Source organism: Berghia stephanieae, chromosome 1 (genome assembly GCF_034508935.2).
Source record: "Berghia stephanieae isolate SIO BIC M18660-M18661 chromosome 1, UCSD_Bste_1.3, whole genome shotgun sequence".
Classification (NCBI taxonomy): Eukaryota; Metazoa; Mollusca; class Gastropoda; order Nudibranchia; family Aeolidiidae; genus Berghia; species Berghia stephanieae.
In genome coordinates, this window is record NC_088360.1 from 108114017 (window position 1) to 108128917 (window position 14901).

At 37.1% G+C, this 14901-nt stretch overlaps 1 protein-coding gene across 5 annotated transcripts in view; it reads right to left on the reverse strand.

Moving 5' to 3' along the window:
• LOC144962700 (ceramide kinase-like protein) overlaps positions 1-6224 on the reverse strand; it is a 171672-nt gene extending 165448 nt beyond the window's left edge. Inside the window, exons 1-2 of one of the 5 annotated variants that reach the window (XM_078895867.1) lie at positions 6057-6224; positions 5206-5489 (exon numbers count right to left, since the gene is read on the reverse strand). In XM_078895867.1, coding sequence (XP_078751993.1) covers positions 5206-5308 — 103 coding nt within the window. In that variant the 5' untranslated portion in view covers positions 5309-5489; positions 6057-6224. Of the gene's footprint in view, positions 1-5205 lie in introns of all 5 variants that reach the window. The other 4 variants (XM_078895869.1, XM_078895865.1, XM_078895866.1 and 1 more) reach the window with 4 other exon arrangements.
• Between the last annotated feature and the right edge of the window lie 8677 nt (positions 6225-14901).

Genomic DNA, 14901 nt, shown 5'->3' on the forward strand with positions numbered 1-14901 from the left:
AAGAAGAAGAAGAAGAGAAGAAGAGAAGAAGAAGAAGAAGAAGAAGAAGAAGAAGAAGAAGAAGAAGAAAAGAAGAAGAAGAAGAAGAAGAAGAAGAAGAAAGAAGAAGAAAGAAGAAGAAAGAAGAAGAAGAAAGAAGAAGAAAAGAAAGAAGAAGAAGAAGAAGAGAAAGAAAGAAGAAGAAGAAGGAAGAAGAAGGAAGAAGAAGGAAGAAGAAGGAAGAAGAAAAGAAAGAAGAAGAAAGAAGAAGAAGAAGAAGAAAGAAGAAGAAGAAGAAGAAGAAGAAGAAGAAGAAGAAGAAGAAGAAAAAGAAAGAAGAAGAAGAAGAAGAAGAAGAAGAAGAAGAAGAAGAAGAAGAGAGAAGAAGAAGAAGAAGAAGAAGAAGAAGAAGAAGAAGAAGAAAGAAGAAGAAGAAGAAGAAGAAGAAGAAGAAGAAGAAGAAGAAGGAAGAAGAAGAAGAAAGAAGAAGAAGAAGAAGAAGAAGAAGAAGAAAAGAAGAAGAGAAGAAGAAGAAGAAGAAGAAAAGAAGAAGAAGAAGAAGAAGAAGAAGAAGAAAGAAGAAAAGAAGAAGAAGAAGAAGAAGAAGAAGAAGAAGAAGAAGAAGAAGAAGAAGAAGAAGAAGAAGAAGAAGAAGAAGAAGAGAGAGGTATGTGTACAAAACATAATATCAGTTACAATACCAAGTCAAGATATGGGCAAGTGTGGAAGTTATTACATGGAGGAGATGTTATCAGAGATATAGGAGCGAACACAGTGGATCTAAAATGTTGCAGGACGATAAGAAATTTTATTATGTTCATCGGGGGAGGGGGGGGGGGTGTATTTCATTTTCTTTTTTTTTTGGTTTTACTCAGGGTTGTGTGTTCATTTGTTTTCTTATTTTCTTATTATTTATTATCATTTATTGGAAGAGGGGGGGGGGGGGGATTTATTACTCTTTATTACTGATAAGTAGTAATAACCTCCTAAAAAGAAAACGAACAAACGTAATAACTCGAGAGTTAAAAAAAAAAAAACTGAAATAAACGTAATAGATTTCTTATCTGCCTTCTTTCGGATTTATGACGCAGTATATTTGTTGTTTTTGTTTTTGTTTTTTTTAATGTGACCCACTGCATCAAAGCGGTATTAATATGCCAGGGACGGAAACTGAAAGAATATTTATAGCCACAAATATGTCATAAACAAAAATGAATAACAGCTTCAAAAAATAAATCAACGAAAACATTAAATACATTATTTAAAATACAAAAAACAAACAGATCGACGATAGAGGAAATTGTGTAATATATTTTCATATATATATATATAAATATATATATATATATCCATTTTTGTTTATTCCTTTTTACAGTTCACAGCTTCTATCAGTTTAGTATCGCAGCCACACATAATGAAAATTGGGTAAAAACCAACGTATATATAATATATATTGTCAGGTCTAATAACCGAGCCAAATAATTATGGCTTATAACCAAATTCTACTATAATACTCTAGTCGGCCATGCTTATAACTAAATAAATTACTAATTGATCAATAAAGGTCTCTTCATACATCCCAAAGATAATTTCACTTTTATAATAATATAAAGAGTGGAATAAACCAGGTATCAGCCGCAGTGCAGGGCCGCAAAAACAACAAACTGTTTTACTCATTATGAGAACCTAGCATTACAGTAGACATTCTTAGTTATTGTCAATTTTTAAAACAACAACAACAGCATTATCTGCAACACACAACGCTCAGATCAGCGTAAACTTTGATCCAATTTTTTTTTTTTTTTTTTTTTAATGCTTACAAAAAATTATCTTAACCCTTAACTGAAGATTGTTCTTACAAGGGTCTTATCACGTCTGTCAATATGATATCGCATAATATAGGGTCAATTAATGACTCAGAGACAGGATTTCTCCTCGAACAAAACAAACACATCTTCTATATAAAATCTGACTAAAATTTAAAGAAAAAAAAAAAAAAAAAAAAGATAGAACGGGTTTTTTAAAAAAAAACTTCCGGCCAACAACACGGCCATCTAAGGGTGATCATTTTAAGTCATCAATTTACTTGAGAGAAAAAAATCCTACCGGTTGCTGTTAGTGTTAGCCATGGACCCCTTGCAAAGCGTGTTGAGCACGTTTAATGAATATTGCACTAAATAAACTGATCCCTGTATTATTATTAATATTATCATTCTCTACGCATAAAAATCGCATTGATAGCTACTGTGAAATATAAAATTATCATTGCGAAATTTTATTTTATTTATTTATTTTAGTCATAGTTATAAAGGAAACATCTTCAAAGCAATATAAATTCAAAACCATTTATCGTTTCGTTTGTTTTAGTTTAAGTAAACACTACTCGTACTGAATAAGGAGAATGTGTTAATGATAAATGACTGCATGCACAATAATAAATGTACCATCTTTAATTTAGTCAGTTGTCGGCAAATGCTTTCTTTCTGTTGACGAGTCGTGTGTGTGTGTGTGTGTGTGTGTGTGTGTGTGTGTGTGTGTATTTCAACACAAAGATGTTACAGTCTTCAACCTCATTATAATATATTGTGATAATTTTCGCACTTAAGTTAAATCAAATAGCACATGAGTAGCCCTACAGAGCCAATGGGCGCGGCATACCGCCTGTTAGGCGATGTTACAATGTTTCGGACAAAGACAACGCAGTTAACGACCAGTCCTTGGAAAAGGCTCTTTACTCACATTTTACACCCGAGTACGGTGAGAGAATGTGAGTAAAGAGTCTTTTCCAAGGACTCAACTATGCGCCGAGCGAGGCTCGAACCCAGGACCTTCCGATCCGAAAGCGAGTGTCATACCACTAGACCACATAGCCGCTTTATGAAAGTTCAGAGTTTTTAATCTTGCTTTTTGTTTGTTTGTTTTGTTTTGTTTTTCTATAAGTTCAAATTCTTTGTCCCTTTATCGAGAATATGAATTGCAAAATAGTCAGTCAGTTCTATTCACCGAGTACAGCAGTGAGAACATACAACCTAATCAAAAGGTTGTTTGATGTAGATAGATAATTGCACGCGTGATATCCACGTTGATGACGTTAGATAGATAGATATCATATGGGAGGAGAGAGGATGACAATTAATATATTATATTGCTTTATTCTTTTGTAATCAATCAACGAAGACCTTGCGATATAAACCTTTTTGACTATCGCCTAACGCATGACATCTATATTCCTAGTTCATTCCTACAACTTTATATAGCACAGACTTAACTCGCTAACTGTGCCGTACTCTGGAAAAAAGAAATCCGTATTTAAAAATTTGGCCAGAAAACGCGTCCTTCAAATATCGATCGATTTAAACGACCCTCATATTGGCAAAAACCCTCAAACCTGGGACTTAGGCGAAGTCTTCAAGGAATCTCCCAGAATTGAGAATGTTTGCCAAGTTGAGAGTCATTTAAAACGATCGACATTTGAAAGAAGTGTTTTCTGGCCAATTTTTTTTTTTAATACGAGTTTTTCAAGAGTACGGCAGTTAGCTGGTTAATATTGACTTTTTGGCACGTTTTGATGTTTATTATCAATTAATCGTAAAAACACTTCATTCGCTCTGCTGGCTTCAGGTACATCGCGTTGGAAAATAAAACTTTTATCGTGTACATTTTTAACACATGGCTTTGTTAACTTTAGATACGAACCCCGAGTGATAAAATCAGTGGTTTTCTATTTAGACCTATGTATAGTATAGCTAATTGCAAAGAAGAAGGAAACACAGGCTCAATTTAAAATTGAACAATAAATTTACGCGAGATTGGCGATCTGTTCTGCAAATAAATACGCGTCGCTTTCTATGTAATTTATACCCACTTGGGCCTGTCGTTCGAACCCTCATAACTCATTCATTCATACAGAGAAAGACAAACTGTGTCAACATTATTATCTAAATGATTGATCTGTCATTGTTTGAAATAAACAAAAGATTGATGGGTTGTGTGGGTTTTACTGTACAAAGGTAAGACAAGACTATATAAAATAGACATTTGTTTAAAAAAAACTTTTAAAGAAAAGAAAAAAATAATCACGTTAAATGGACTGGAACCAGCGACATCTATAGGAAGTCCTAGACTGGAACTCGTTGCCCCTTAAAATATGGGGGTTCTCTTTACTCGTGCAGGCTATAATAGATAAAATAGCTTTGAATTTCACTGGGTTAATCGTTTAAAATTAATCAATGTTGGTGAGTTTTATGGGAATTTGTCGTTAAAAATTAATCGTTATCTTTATGCAAACCAATGAGACAGTATGAAAACGGTTCTTTATGCAGGGACGTAAACATTAAAATAGTCTTTATTTAACGTCAAGCTGAACTTTTTATATTTTCGCTACAATCAAAAGCCTTTATTACGAAGAAACGGTTTTTGTGTCTATAAATTCACAAACTGAAACTGAAATGTTCAAAACTTTAACCCTCTTTGTACCAAGGACAGGAAAATCGCCCCATTTGTTACGATACAACCAGCATTATTATTTTTTTTTAAAACTCTAATGAGATATCATATCTGACTCATCAAGTTTTTGGAGATGAGTTTTTGTCATAACAATCATTAATATAGAACTTTATACAGTATTGTAGTGATGGGGTTTTGTTTTGTTTTTTTTCAGAACAAAATTATAGGCTACACGGTGTGGCTTTGTTGCTTTTGAGATTGAACAAAGCAACCGATTTTTGTAGTGGATGGGTATAGGGTAGACATGACTGTTTTCTAGAAATGGTTGGTAAGTATAGAGTTAAACTCATTAGGGGGTATTCTTTATCTAATTAATTCCGTCGTTAAATAATAAAATATTTATATGAATATGCCCAACTACGTTACTCCGGTATTATTTTGAATACGGAATTTTGTAAATTTGGAATTATATTTCGTACAACACAGAAAAATGCAGCAACAATGGGATAAAGGATTAAGATAGTTCTAGAAAGAGAATTTATAAATCTAAGATTTGGTTTTGAATGTTGACTCTTGTGTTACACATTCACTATTCCAAATTCATAATTATAACATGGATTCGATTGAGAACAATTTTGTTCAGGGTGTTTGAGGATTTGATTGTAAGTTATATATATCTCCATGCTTGCCCTTACTCTGTTATGTCATGTTATGGTATACCAGTTTTGCGCGATGGGTTGCAAGTGGGAATTTTATGTCAATATCAAAGTTAGTACTTACGTGCAACTGTTGATCCAAAATTTGTTTTCAAGTTGCATTTTAGATGTGTTTTCGTGACGGTGATGTCACATTGACGACCTCGTTTCGTGAACGAACCCTTCATTGTGTTGTGTGTTGTTGAAAATAAAATCCTTTTGGCTTGCTGCTCTATTATTACTAACACTAACACTCAAGAATCCTGGTAACACAGTTTACTAGACACAGTCAGAAAACCAGCTGCGTGGAACCGTTCTGTCCTCACAAAAGAGCTTTACAAACAGTTAAAATCTAGAGCTATAGCGGTACTGAATCGATAAAATAAAATAACAGAAATATTTCGACATGATAATCTCATTTCCTAAGCTGGGTTCTTTTAAAAATAATCACCAACGACCGTCAAGCAGATCTATCAAAATTGACGACCGTGCTTCGATTATTTTTTTCTTTACCGTGTCGATTTCTGTACACACCGATCGATAGGCTGATATTTTTGGTCTGTTTACTTCGTTGACAGCCTAGGGAACTAGCTATCATTAGACATAAAATAAGTTCTTTATTTCTGTTAATATATCATTAAATTTGCTTTAAACTATTATAATGAAACAGAATTAAAAGGTTAAAAGAATTTGATAACTTTTCTGGAATTCGATAATATTACACTATTACCTAGGTTACACTTAACACCACTATTACGTAAAATAATAAATTGGGATATTTTCTAAACATTCAGAAACTTAAAAAAAACAGTGCTTTTCACACCTAATGCACACACGAAATTGAGGCCACAGAAAAATTCTTCACAATGAACGATTCTTTTTAGACTTGAAACCGGCAAAGAAGAGATACAGACGAAATTCATTGAGTTCACCTACTCCACCCTTATGAATGCACGAAATTCCAGTTTTTACGGCTGAACGACCCGAAGGGAGGCCAGTGAGGGAAAACAGTGTTTGCCCACGTTGAGCGTGTTCCGTTGATACTACTGTGGTGTGATCTCTCAGCACACAACAGTGAAGATTACGTTTTTAAACAGCCCCGCCGCTTTCCGCGAGGTTGGCGTTGTCGAAAACTGAATCCCAAGTCACTCGCCGCCGCTTCCAGCACACACGGGCGGTGATATTTATTTTTTTCCTCTCTTTTCCTCTCATTCATGTTATTTTTTTTTGGGGGGTGGGGGGGGGGGGGGGGGGGGGGGGGGGGGGGGGGGACTCGCAAAACGCAAGGGAGGGTTTGAATGCTAGGGTTGTCAGGGCGAAAATCTCGCATGTGTGAAGGGTGGGTGACTTGCGTTAGTTACGTTTGCTATTTTTTTTTTTTTTTGCACGACTCCAGCGAGCCGTGACCACATCGCCAGTGTAAGAAGAGATAAAATTGTGAAATCAAGCGTGAATATCGGCGAAAATCTCACAAAGCTACAGTAATCGTTATTCAATGAGATGGCTTCCTGGTTATGAATAGTAATTAATGACATAAATAACACTCTGGGCCTTGTGGCAAATGCTTGACCCGGTTTCAGTAGTGTGTTTTTTTTGTGTTTTTTTTGTTAAGTGAGAGAGAGAGAGAGAGGAGAGAGAGAGAGAGAGAGAGAGAGAGAGAGAGAGAGAGAGAGAGAGAGAGAGAGAGAGAGAGAGGAGTGGCAGAATATGACCATTGGGGAGTGACTCTGATCGTCGTCATCGTTAACATAACATAAGCCTGACACTAGAACCCTCTATCTAAGACTTACAGTTTGACGTCATTTTTTTAGATTTGCGCAGGGTCCAGTGAGTTGTCGATAGTAGAGCTCAAGAAAACAAGTGATTCCATTGGTTGAAATGTTGAATACAACTCACGATTTGTTTTCTTTTGTGGCCAAAGACTTGTCTTTTGACGTCATTTGTTGGTCAGTGTCAGGCTATACGTTAACGATGGCCTCGCTGTGATCTAGCTATTACATAATATTTCATATTTCCAATCGATATTCTTGCTTTTAAAGATTCTCTATTTATATAAATAGAAAAGGGAGGAAGAAGGAAGGAAGAACGTTTTCTTTTTATAGAAAGAAAGAAAGAAAGAAAGAAAAGCAATACGCGAGGTCTCATTTTTCCACTATTCGGGTTCCAAAATCCATAAAAGTGTGCTTGTTACCAGTCCTTCGGAGGACTAATAATGAATAGGTTACATATTTAATAATTAGGTGACATAACTATTGTAGTAGCAAGGACTATAAGCATTTATTATTGGGATTACGGGACGTAAAAGAGCGAAGATGGATGATCATTTTTGACAATCAGCATATTATATAATATTTAGACTAGAAATGATAATACCATCACTCTGCTAATTACTCAAAGTATTATCCAATCCTCTGGATTTCCAATGAGATTGGAACCAGATTTGTTGACGTCACACGTTTGTGTACTATTCGTTGTTGAAAAGAAAATATAGGGGTGGACCAACACACACAACTATGTGTAACCATGAACTTTTATAGATAGTATGTGCTTGGCGAAGACGCTCATAACATTGCCATCCGGAAGTATAACGGACCAACACACAAATCTGTTATAGATAGTATGCAGATGACGTCACTCAGGCCTTTGTTATCGTTTTTGCCACCCGCGTTTGGGAGTTGTTCTCACTAAACTGTATTAACCAGACTATAAAAGTTCATGGTTACACAGAGTTTGTGTGTTGGTCCGTTATACTTCCGGATGGCAATGTTGTGAACTCCTTGGCCAAGCGCATTCTATCTATATCCATGAACGTTTATAGTCAGGTTAATACAGTTCAGTGAGCATTACTCATAAACACGGATGGCAAAAAACAATAACAAAGACCTGAGTGACGTCATCTTCGAACTATCTATATTCAGTCGGACTGGTATCTCAGTGTTATGGCTTTTCGTTTGTTTGTTTTTTTAATGAATTATGTGCTTTTGTGAGTTTTATTCACACGTAAGAACAATCGAACACCCAAAATGTAGTGTTTACGCGTGTGTTGTCTTTCTAAACGTGTTCACTGTTTTGGATACAACTAAGGGACATAATCTTCTGTGACAAATGACAATTTATATAGGGGGGGGGGGGGGGGGGGGGCGAAGTGGCTGAGCGGTTAAATCGCTGCACTGTGACTCGGAAGGGCACCGGTTCGAACACCACTTCAAGCACTTTATTTTTTTTTTATTCCTTGGGGTAGATTATTGACCCCCCCCCCCCCCCCCCCCGCCATCTAATGATGCCATGGCGGAAGCGTTAATTAACTTTTATTTTTTTTTTAAACACGACCATAGCTACTCTAAACAACAATACAAAAAACAATAACAAAGACATGAATGACATCAACTTCATTCTACATATTGATAGTATGTAGTTGACGTCAGGCAGGTCTTTGTTATTGTTTTTTGCCATCCGCGTTTATGAGTAATGTTCACTGAACTGTATGAACCCGACTATAAATAGAATGCGCTTGGCTAAGGAGTTCACAACATTGCCATCCGGAAGTATAACGGACCAACACACAAACTCTGTGTAACCATGAACTTTTATAGTCTTGTTAATACAGTTTAGTGAGAACAACTCACAACGCGGATGGCAAAAACAATAACAAAGGCCTGAGTGACGTCATCTGCATACTATCTATAAACGTTCATGGATACACACAGTTTTGTGTGCTGGTCCGTTATACTCCCAGATGGCAATGTTATGAGCTTCTGAGCCAAGCGCATACTTCTATAGATAGTATGCGCTTGGCTAAGAAGCTGATAACATTGCCATCCGGAAGTATAACGGACCAACACACAAACTCTGTGTAATCATGACTTTTATAGTCTTGATAATACAGTTTAGTGAGAACAACTCACAAACGCGGATGGCAAAAACAATAATAAAGGCCTGAGTGACGTCATCTGCATACAATCTATAGCCTGACCGTAGCCATCGTTAACTTACTGAACGATGGCTACGGCCTGACCTGACTCACAGGGCGGTGCAAAAACCAAATAATGACGTCAAACTGCCAGTCCTTTTGGATTTCAGTGTCAGGCTATAACATAACGATGGCTACGGCCTGACACTAGAACCTCTAGGACTGGCAGTTTGACGTCGTTTTTTTAGGTATGTGCAGCGTCTAGTGAGGGGTCGTTATTAGAGCTCAAGGAAACAAGTGATTCCATTGGTTGAGCTATTGAATACAACTCACGATTTGTTTTCTCTTGCAGCCAAAGACTTGTCTTTTGACGTCATTTTTTTTTAAAGTGTCAGGCTATAGATAGTATGCGCTTGACTAAGAAGCTCACAACATTGCCATCCGGAAGTATAACGGACCAACACACAAAACTGTGTGTAATCATGAACGTTTATAGTCTGGTTAATACAGTTTAGTGAGAATTACTAATGAACGCCAATGGCAAAAAACAATAACAAAGACCTGAGTGACGTCAACTTCGAACTATCTATAAGTTAACGATGGCTCCGATCGATGTCAGTTCCTATTGCGTTTGTAGCGAGTGCTCTACCAAATTATGAGCTATCGAGAACCCTCGCCAAATTGACTTTGATGGTCGCAAATTACTTGTTTTATTCTTTTCCCTCGTTTATTCATAATTTATTCTCCTGAATGCGATATAAATATCCAATGGCTGGCCGTTAGCTAGATTTCTCGCTTTGCTAGTGAAATCCAATTGAGTATTGACAATTTTTTTATGAAGAAACCGCGGGCATCAGGCTTTCTTTATCATTTTATTCAACAAAGGAGAGCGAGAGAGAGAGAGAGAGAGAGAGAGAGAGAGAGAGAGAGAGAGAGAGAGAGAGAGAGAGAGAGGGTGGGAGGGGGGAGAGAGATAGTTAAAAATGTGCAGGTTTTAAACGGGTACTTCAATTGTTCAAAATGTCCCATAAAATGCAGGTAAAGAAACAAGGTGCTTTTTAATGATCGTTAATTGAGATTCACATAGCGAGTGTCAGCTGACAGAATTAAAAGTAATCAGTCTTGAAGATCGTTTTGTAAAATGTATCGATCCAATTTTTTCACTAAATCCTCATCACTTCCGCCAATTAACTCATTTGAAAGAAGTCGAACCTTGCGCAATAAAAAATAGTAAAAGGTTTGGTAAAAGTTCGTGCCGTGTTGCCTTGCGCAGCTTCAAGGCTGATTAAGCTTTAATTCACAGGTCATTATCAATGTTTAGCTTTTTCTGCACGATGATTTTTCTAATTTGACACGGAACTACGTATTACAAGGAGGGAAGTGTGTAGATTGCGCACGACGATGAGGCATAATAACACGACATCTAAAGTCCATTAGATGGTCACAAGGGGAGAATGATTAGCTTTTGTCTGGAATCAAATAAGCGTTTTTTACATCATTAATTTGTTACGATTTCATGCCGCGTGGCAGGCAGACATTGGAAGAGGAAAACCAAAAAAAAAAAAAAATGTTCTTGGTGAGAAAGGTGAAGTTGTGGGGAGGGGGCAGGGGGTGGGGGTTGGTGGAGCAGGTGGTAACTGAAATTGGATTCAATAGTCTAATGTCACGTCGCCCAGCAACGGCGGCCATCGTGGTTCTAAACAAAGAAAATCGGCACTTTTTATTCTTCATGCTGGCTAGAACTTGTCATATGTCTTGTGATCAGAATCTGTAAAAGTCAAAGCAAGATCAGATTTATAATGTTTATCTCCTCTGGATACACTTTTATGCTCGTCCGAGAAATATTTCATAAGGGCGTCCGCCATTGCTCCGACAGTTTAGAGCCGGTTACTAAGTTACCGTGCGTCATTACGAGGGAAGTGACATTACGACTGTTGAAGGCTATTGAGTGCTTGGTCATAAATTTGTTGGAAGTCTTATTTAATTTTTTGACTATAGATAGAACGAAGATGACGTCACTCTGGTCATTGTTATTGTTTTTTGCCGTCCGCGTTTCTGAGTAATTCTCACTAAACTGTATCAACCAGACTATAAGCAATCAAGGTTACCAAGAGTTTTGTGTGCTTGTCCGTACTTCAGGATGGCATTATTGTGAAATTCTTCGCCAAGTGCATACTATGTATAGATAGTTCGAAGATGACGTCACTCAGGTCTTTGTTATTGTTTTTTGCCATCCGCGTTTATGAGTAATGCTCACTGAACTGTAATAACCCGACTATAAACGTTCATGGATACACACAGTTTTGTGTGTTGGTCCGTTGTACTTCCGGATGGCAATGTTATGAGCTTCTTAGCCAAGCGCATACTATCTATAGAGAGTGTGCGCAAGGCCAATAAACTCACAACATTGCACAAGTATAACGGACCAACACACGCTATGTGTAACGCTGAACGTTTATAGATAGTTCGAAGATGACGTCACTCAGGTCTTTGTTATTGTGTTTTGCCATCCGCGTTTATGAATAATGCTCACTGAACTGTATTAACCCGACTATAAACGTTCATGGATACACACAGTTTTGTGTGTTGGTCCGTTATACATTCGGATGGGAATGTTATGAGCTTCTTATAGTAGGGGGAATTAGGCTAAAACCGTGCAAATTCGGGTTGAAAGCATGAAAATTTGCATACAGTTTGCTAAGACCCACAGAAAAAACATCTGATATAGAACCACTCTGGCAATCAATCATAACGTATCTGTTTAATGCCTTAGATTTTACCTATTACAGCTATATTAAACAAGGGAAATAACTGCGTAAAAATATATATTTTCTTCATATTCATTGTATTAGGGAAAATTAGGCTAAAACCGTGCACATTGGGGTTGAAATCCTGAAAATTGGCATATAGGTAGCTATGACCCGTATAAATAACACCTGATATAGAACCACTCTGGCAATTTCACAGAACAGTGCGTTTTTAGCACTTTTATTTTTTCCTATATAGCATTACTTATCCGAGGAAATAACCACGACAATACAATGTGCGTTCTAAAACTTTAAATACACCGGTAACCATTTACGGTAGCTAACGGATGGTTATTTCGTGTTGTAACTAGAAGATAAAAGCGGGAGAGGGGGGAGAGGGAGTGAGCGGGAGAGAGAGAGAGAGAGAGAGAGAGAGAGAGAGAGAGAGAGAGAGAGAGAGAGAGAGAGAGAATTTTACTCATTACTGTACTAAGCTAACTAGTAGATAAAATAGGGAAAGGAGGGAGAGGGGGGAGAGGGAGTGAGCGGGAGAGACGGAGAGAGGGGGAAGAGAGAGAGAGAGAGAGAGAGAGAGAGAGAGAGAGAGAGATAATTTTACTCATTACTGTACTGACCTATACCCCCCCCCCCCCCTCACCCCACCCCCACCCCATACACACACACCCTTCATCTACACAAGTCCGTGCAAGGCAAAACGGGACCTTAACCACTTGCATCGGGTACCGATACATTCTCTCTTACATGAACATTTGATGAGTTTTTGGGACATTTTTGACAATTCTGGAAATAAGCTCCACAGTGGTTCATGTCGATCGTCGCATTTGTTGCAGGGTTCTCTTCTATAAAAGATATAATGTTAGCAAAAGCTCGACTTCTTTCAAGAATTGTGACATCATGATTATCATCAGCAGTGACATCTTTTAAAGCTTGTTTTTGTTAAGTACCGTGCATGACAAATTTTATGGTATAGGGCAGTAGTGTGCCTCCTGAGCGACTAAATCTCCTCCGGCAATAAATGACAACATATCAGAATCTTTTATAGATAACGCTATTTCACGAATATTTTCTTCCATATCTGTTGTCATTACAGAATTGAGTACTCCCGATGCTATGTTTTTACAAAAAAGCACTTTTGTTTATTATAGCCAATCTCTAATTTTGAACGTTGTCTCATTATTCTCGTGGGTTGCGAAATATATTCATTCGGTGACTCCTCCAAGTCAAATGACGAAGTTTGGAATTCTTGTATGGCAATTCTTTTAGATTTCTTTAATTCTAATCGCCTAATTTTGTTGGCATTAAATTTTACACGACAATACTTATGCCACTTAGCATCATTTTGTTTTAAGCTTTCAATAATCTCATTTCTTTCTCATGAATTAAAAACATAGATACATCCAACTTGTTTTCATCACAAACCAAAGAATTGAATTGTGTTAAATCTTCAAAAAGAGTTTCATAGCCTTGCCCTTTGTCATACCTCCTCGACTTAGTGGGACATTATAAACGGTAAAGTAAATAACTTGCCACAATACAGCATCATAGTGGTTAATGATGATGTTAATGATGATAATTATAGCAATGAAAGTGGTATGCTTACTCTTTACTGTCATCAAGTTTGACCGAAATAGGTTTTAACTCACGTAAAATTATTATAGCAGTATTTTTGGAAAGAAAAGAAAACAGGAGGAGGGGAGAATGAGCACTGTCCTTTGTCAACACCGGTTATCGGCATTTATTGAGCTGTGTTCTGCTAGTCTGTTTTGTCTACCCCTCTGCTCAGCTTCCTATCTGCCCATCCGTTTTAGAGCAATTGATTATACTTATTAAATCAGATGCAGAAAAAATCTAATATTATAGAATATTGCTCGCTAGACGTCCTTTAAAACAAGTGAAATTGAATAGTATTTACGATTAAATAATTTGTATGGTTCGTGAATCGAAAGTAAAGGGAAAGGAAAACATCCGCTTCGACGCTAAAAATAGTCACCAATGGGAATCCAAAGGATGACGTAAAACAACCTTTGGTCGGCTTGCCTCGAATGTTTACACAATAAAAATGAAAGAAATTATTGTCGTCCATTTCAAAATTTTCTAATACTGATCTCTCAGAGTGGTTCTATATCATAAATTATAGGGTTTTTCATATTTTACAACATATGTAATTTTCATGCTTTCAACCCTGTTTGCACAATTCAAGGGTTTTTTGGACCTAATTCCCCCTACTCTTAGCCAAGCGCATACTATCTATAGATAGTTCAAAGATGACGTCATTCAGGTCTTTGTTATTGTTTTTTGCCATCCGCGTTTGTGAGTTGTTCTCACTAAACTGTATTAACCAGACTATAAAAGTTCATGGTTACACAGAGTTTGTGTGTTGGTCCGTTATACTTCCGGATGGCAATGTTGTGAACTCCTTGGCCAAGCGCATTCTATCTATAGTCTGGTTAATACAGTTTAGTGAGAAATACTCATAAACGCAGATGGGAAGAAAATAAAAACAATAATAAAGACCCGAGTGACGTCAAATTCATGCTATCTATCGTGAGATGCCTTCGCTTGCCGTTCCATGAAGGAATATAGATAGTATGCGCTTGGCCAAGAAGCTCAAAACATTGCCATCCGGAAGAGTATAACGGACCAACACACAAAACTGTGTGTAACCATGAACTTTTATAGTCGGGATAATACAGTTCAGTGAGCATTACTCATAAATGTGGTTGGCAAAGACCAATAACAAAGACTTGAATGACGTCAACTTAGATCAATTAATCGGTAGTTCGAAGATGACGTCACTCGGTTCTTTGTTATTGTTTTTTGCCATCCGCGTTTATGAGTAATGCTCACTGAACTGTATTAACCTGACTATAAATGTTCATGGATACACACAGTTTTGTGTGTTGGTCCGTTATACTTCCAGATGGCAATGTTATGGCAATGTTATGAGCTTCTAAGACAAGCGCATACTATCTATAGATAATCCATTAAATATAGATATAATGAAGTTGACGTCACAGGGGTCTTTGTTATTGCTTTTTGCAATCCGCGTTTATGAGTTATGCACACTAAACTGTATTAACCAGACTATAGATAGTATGCAGAT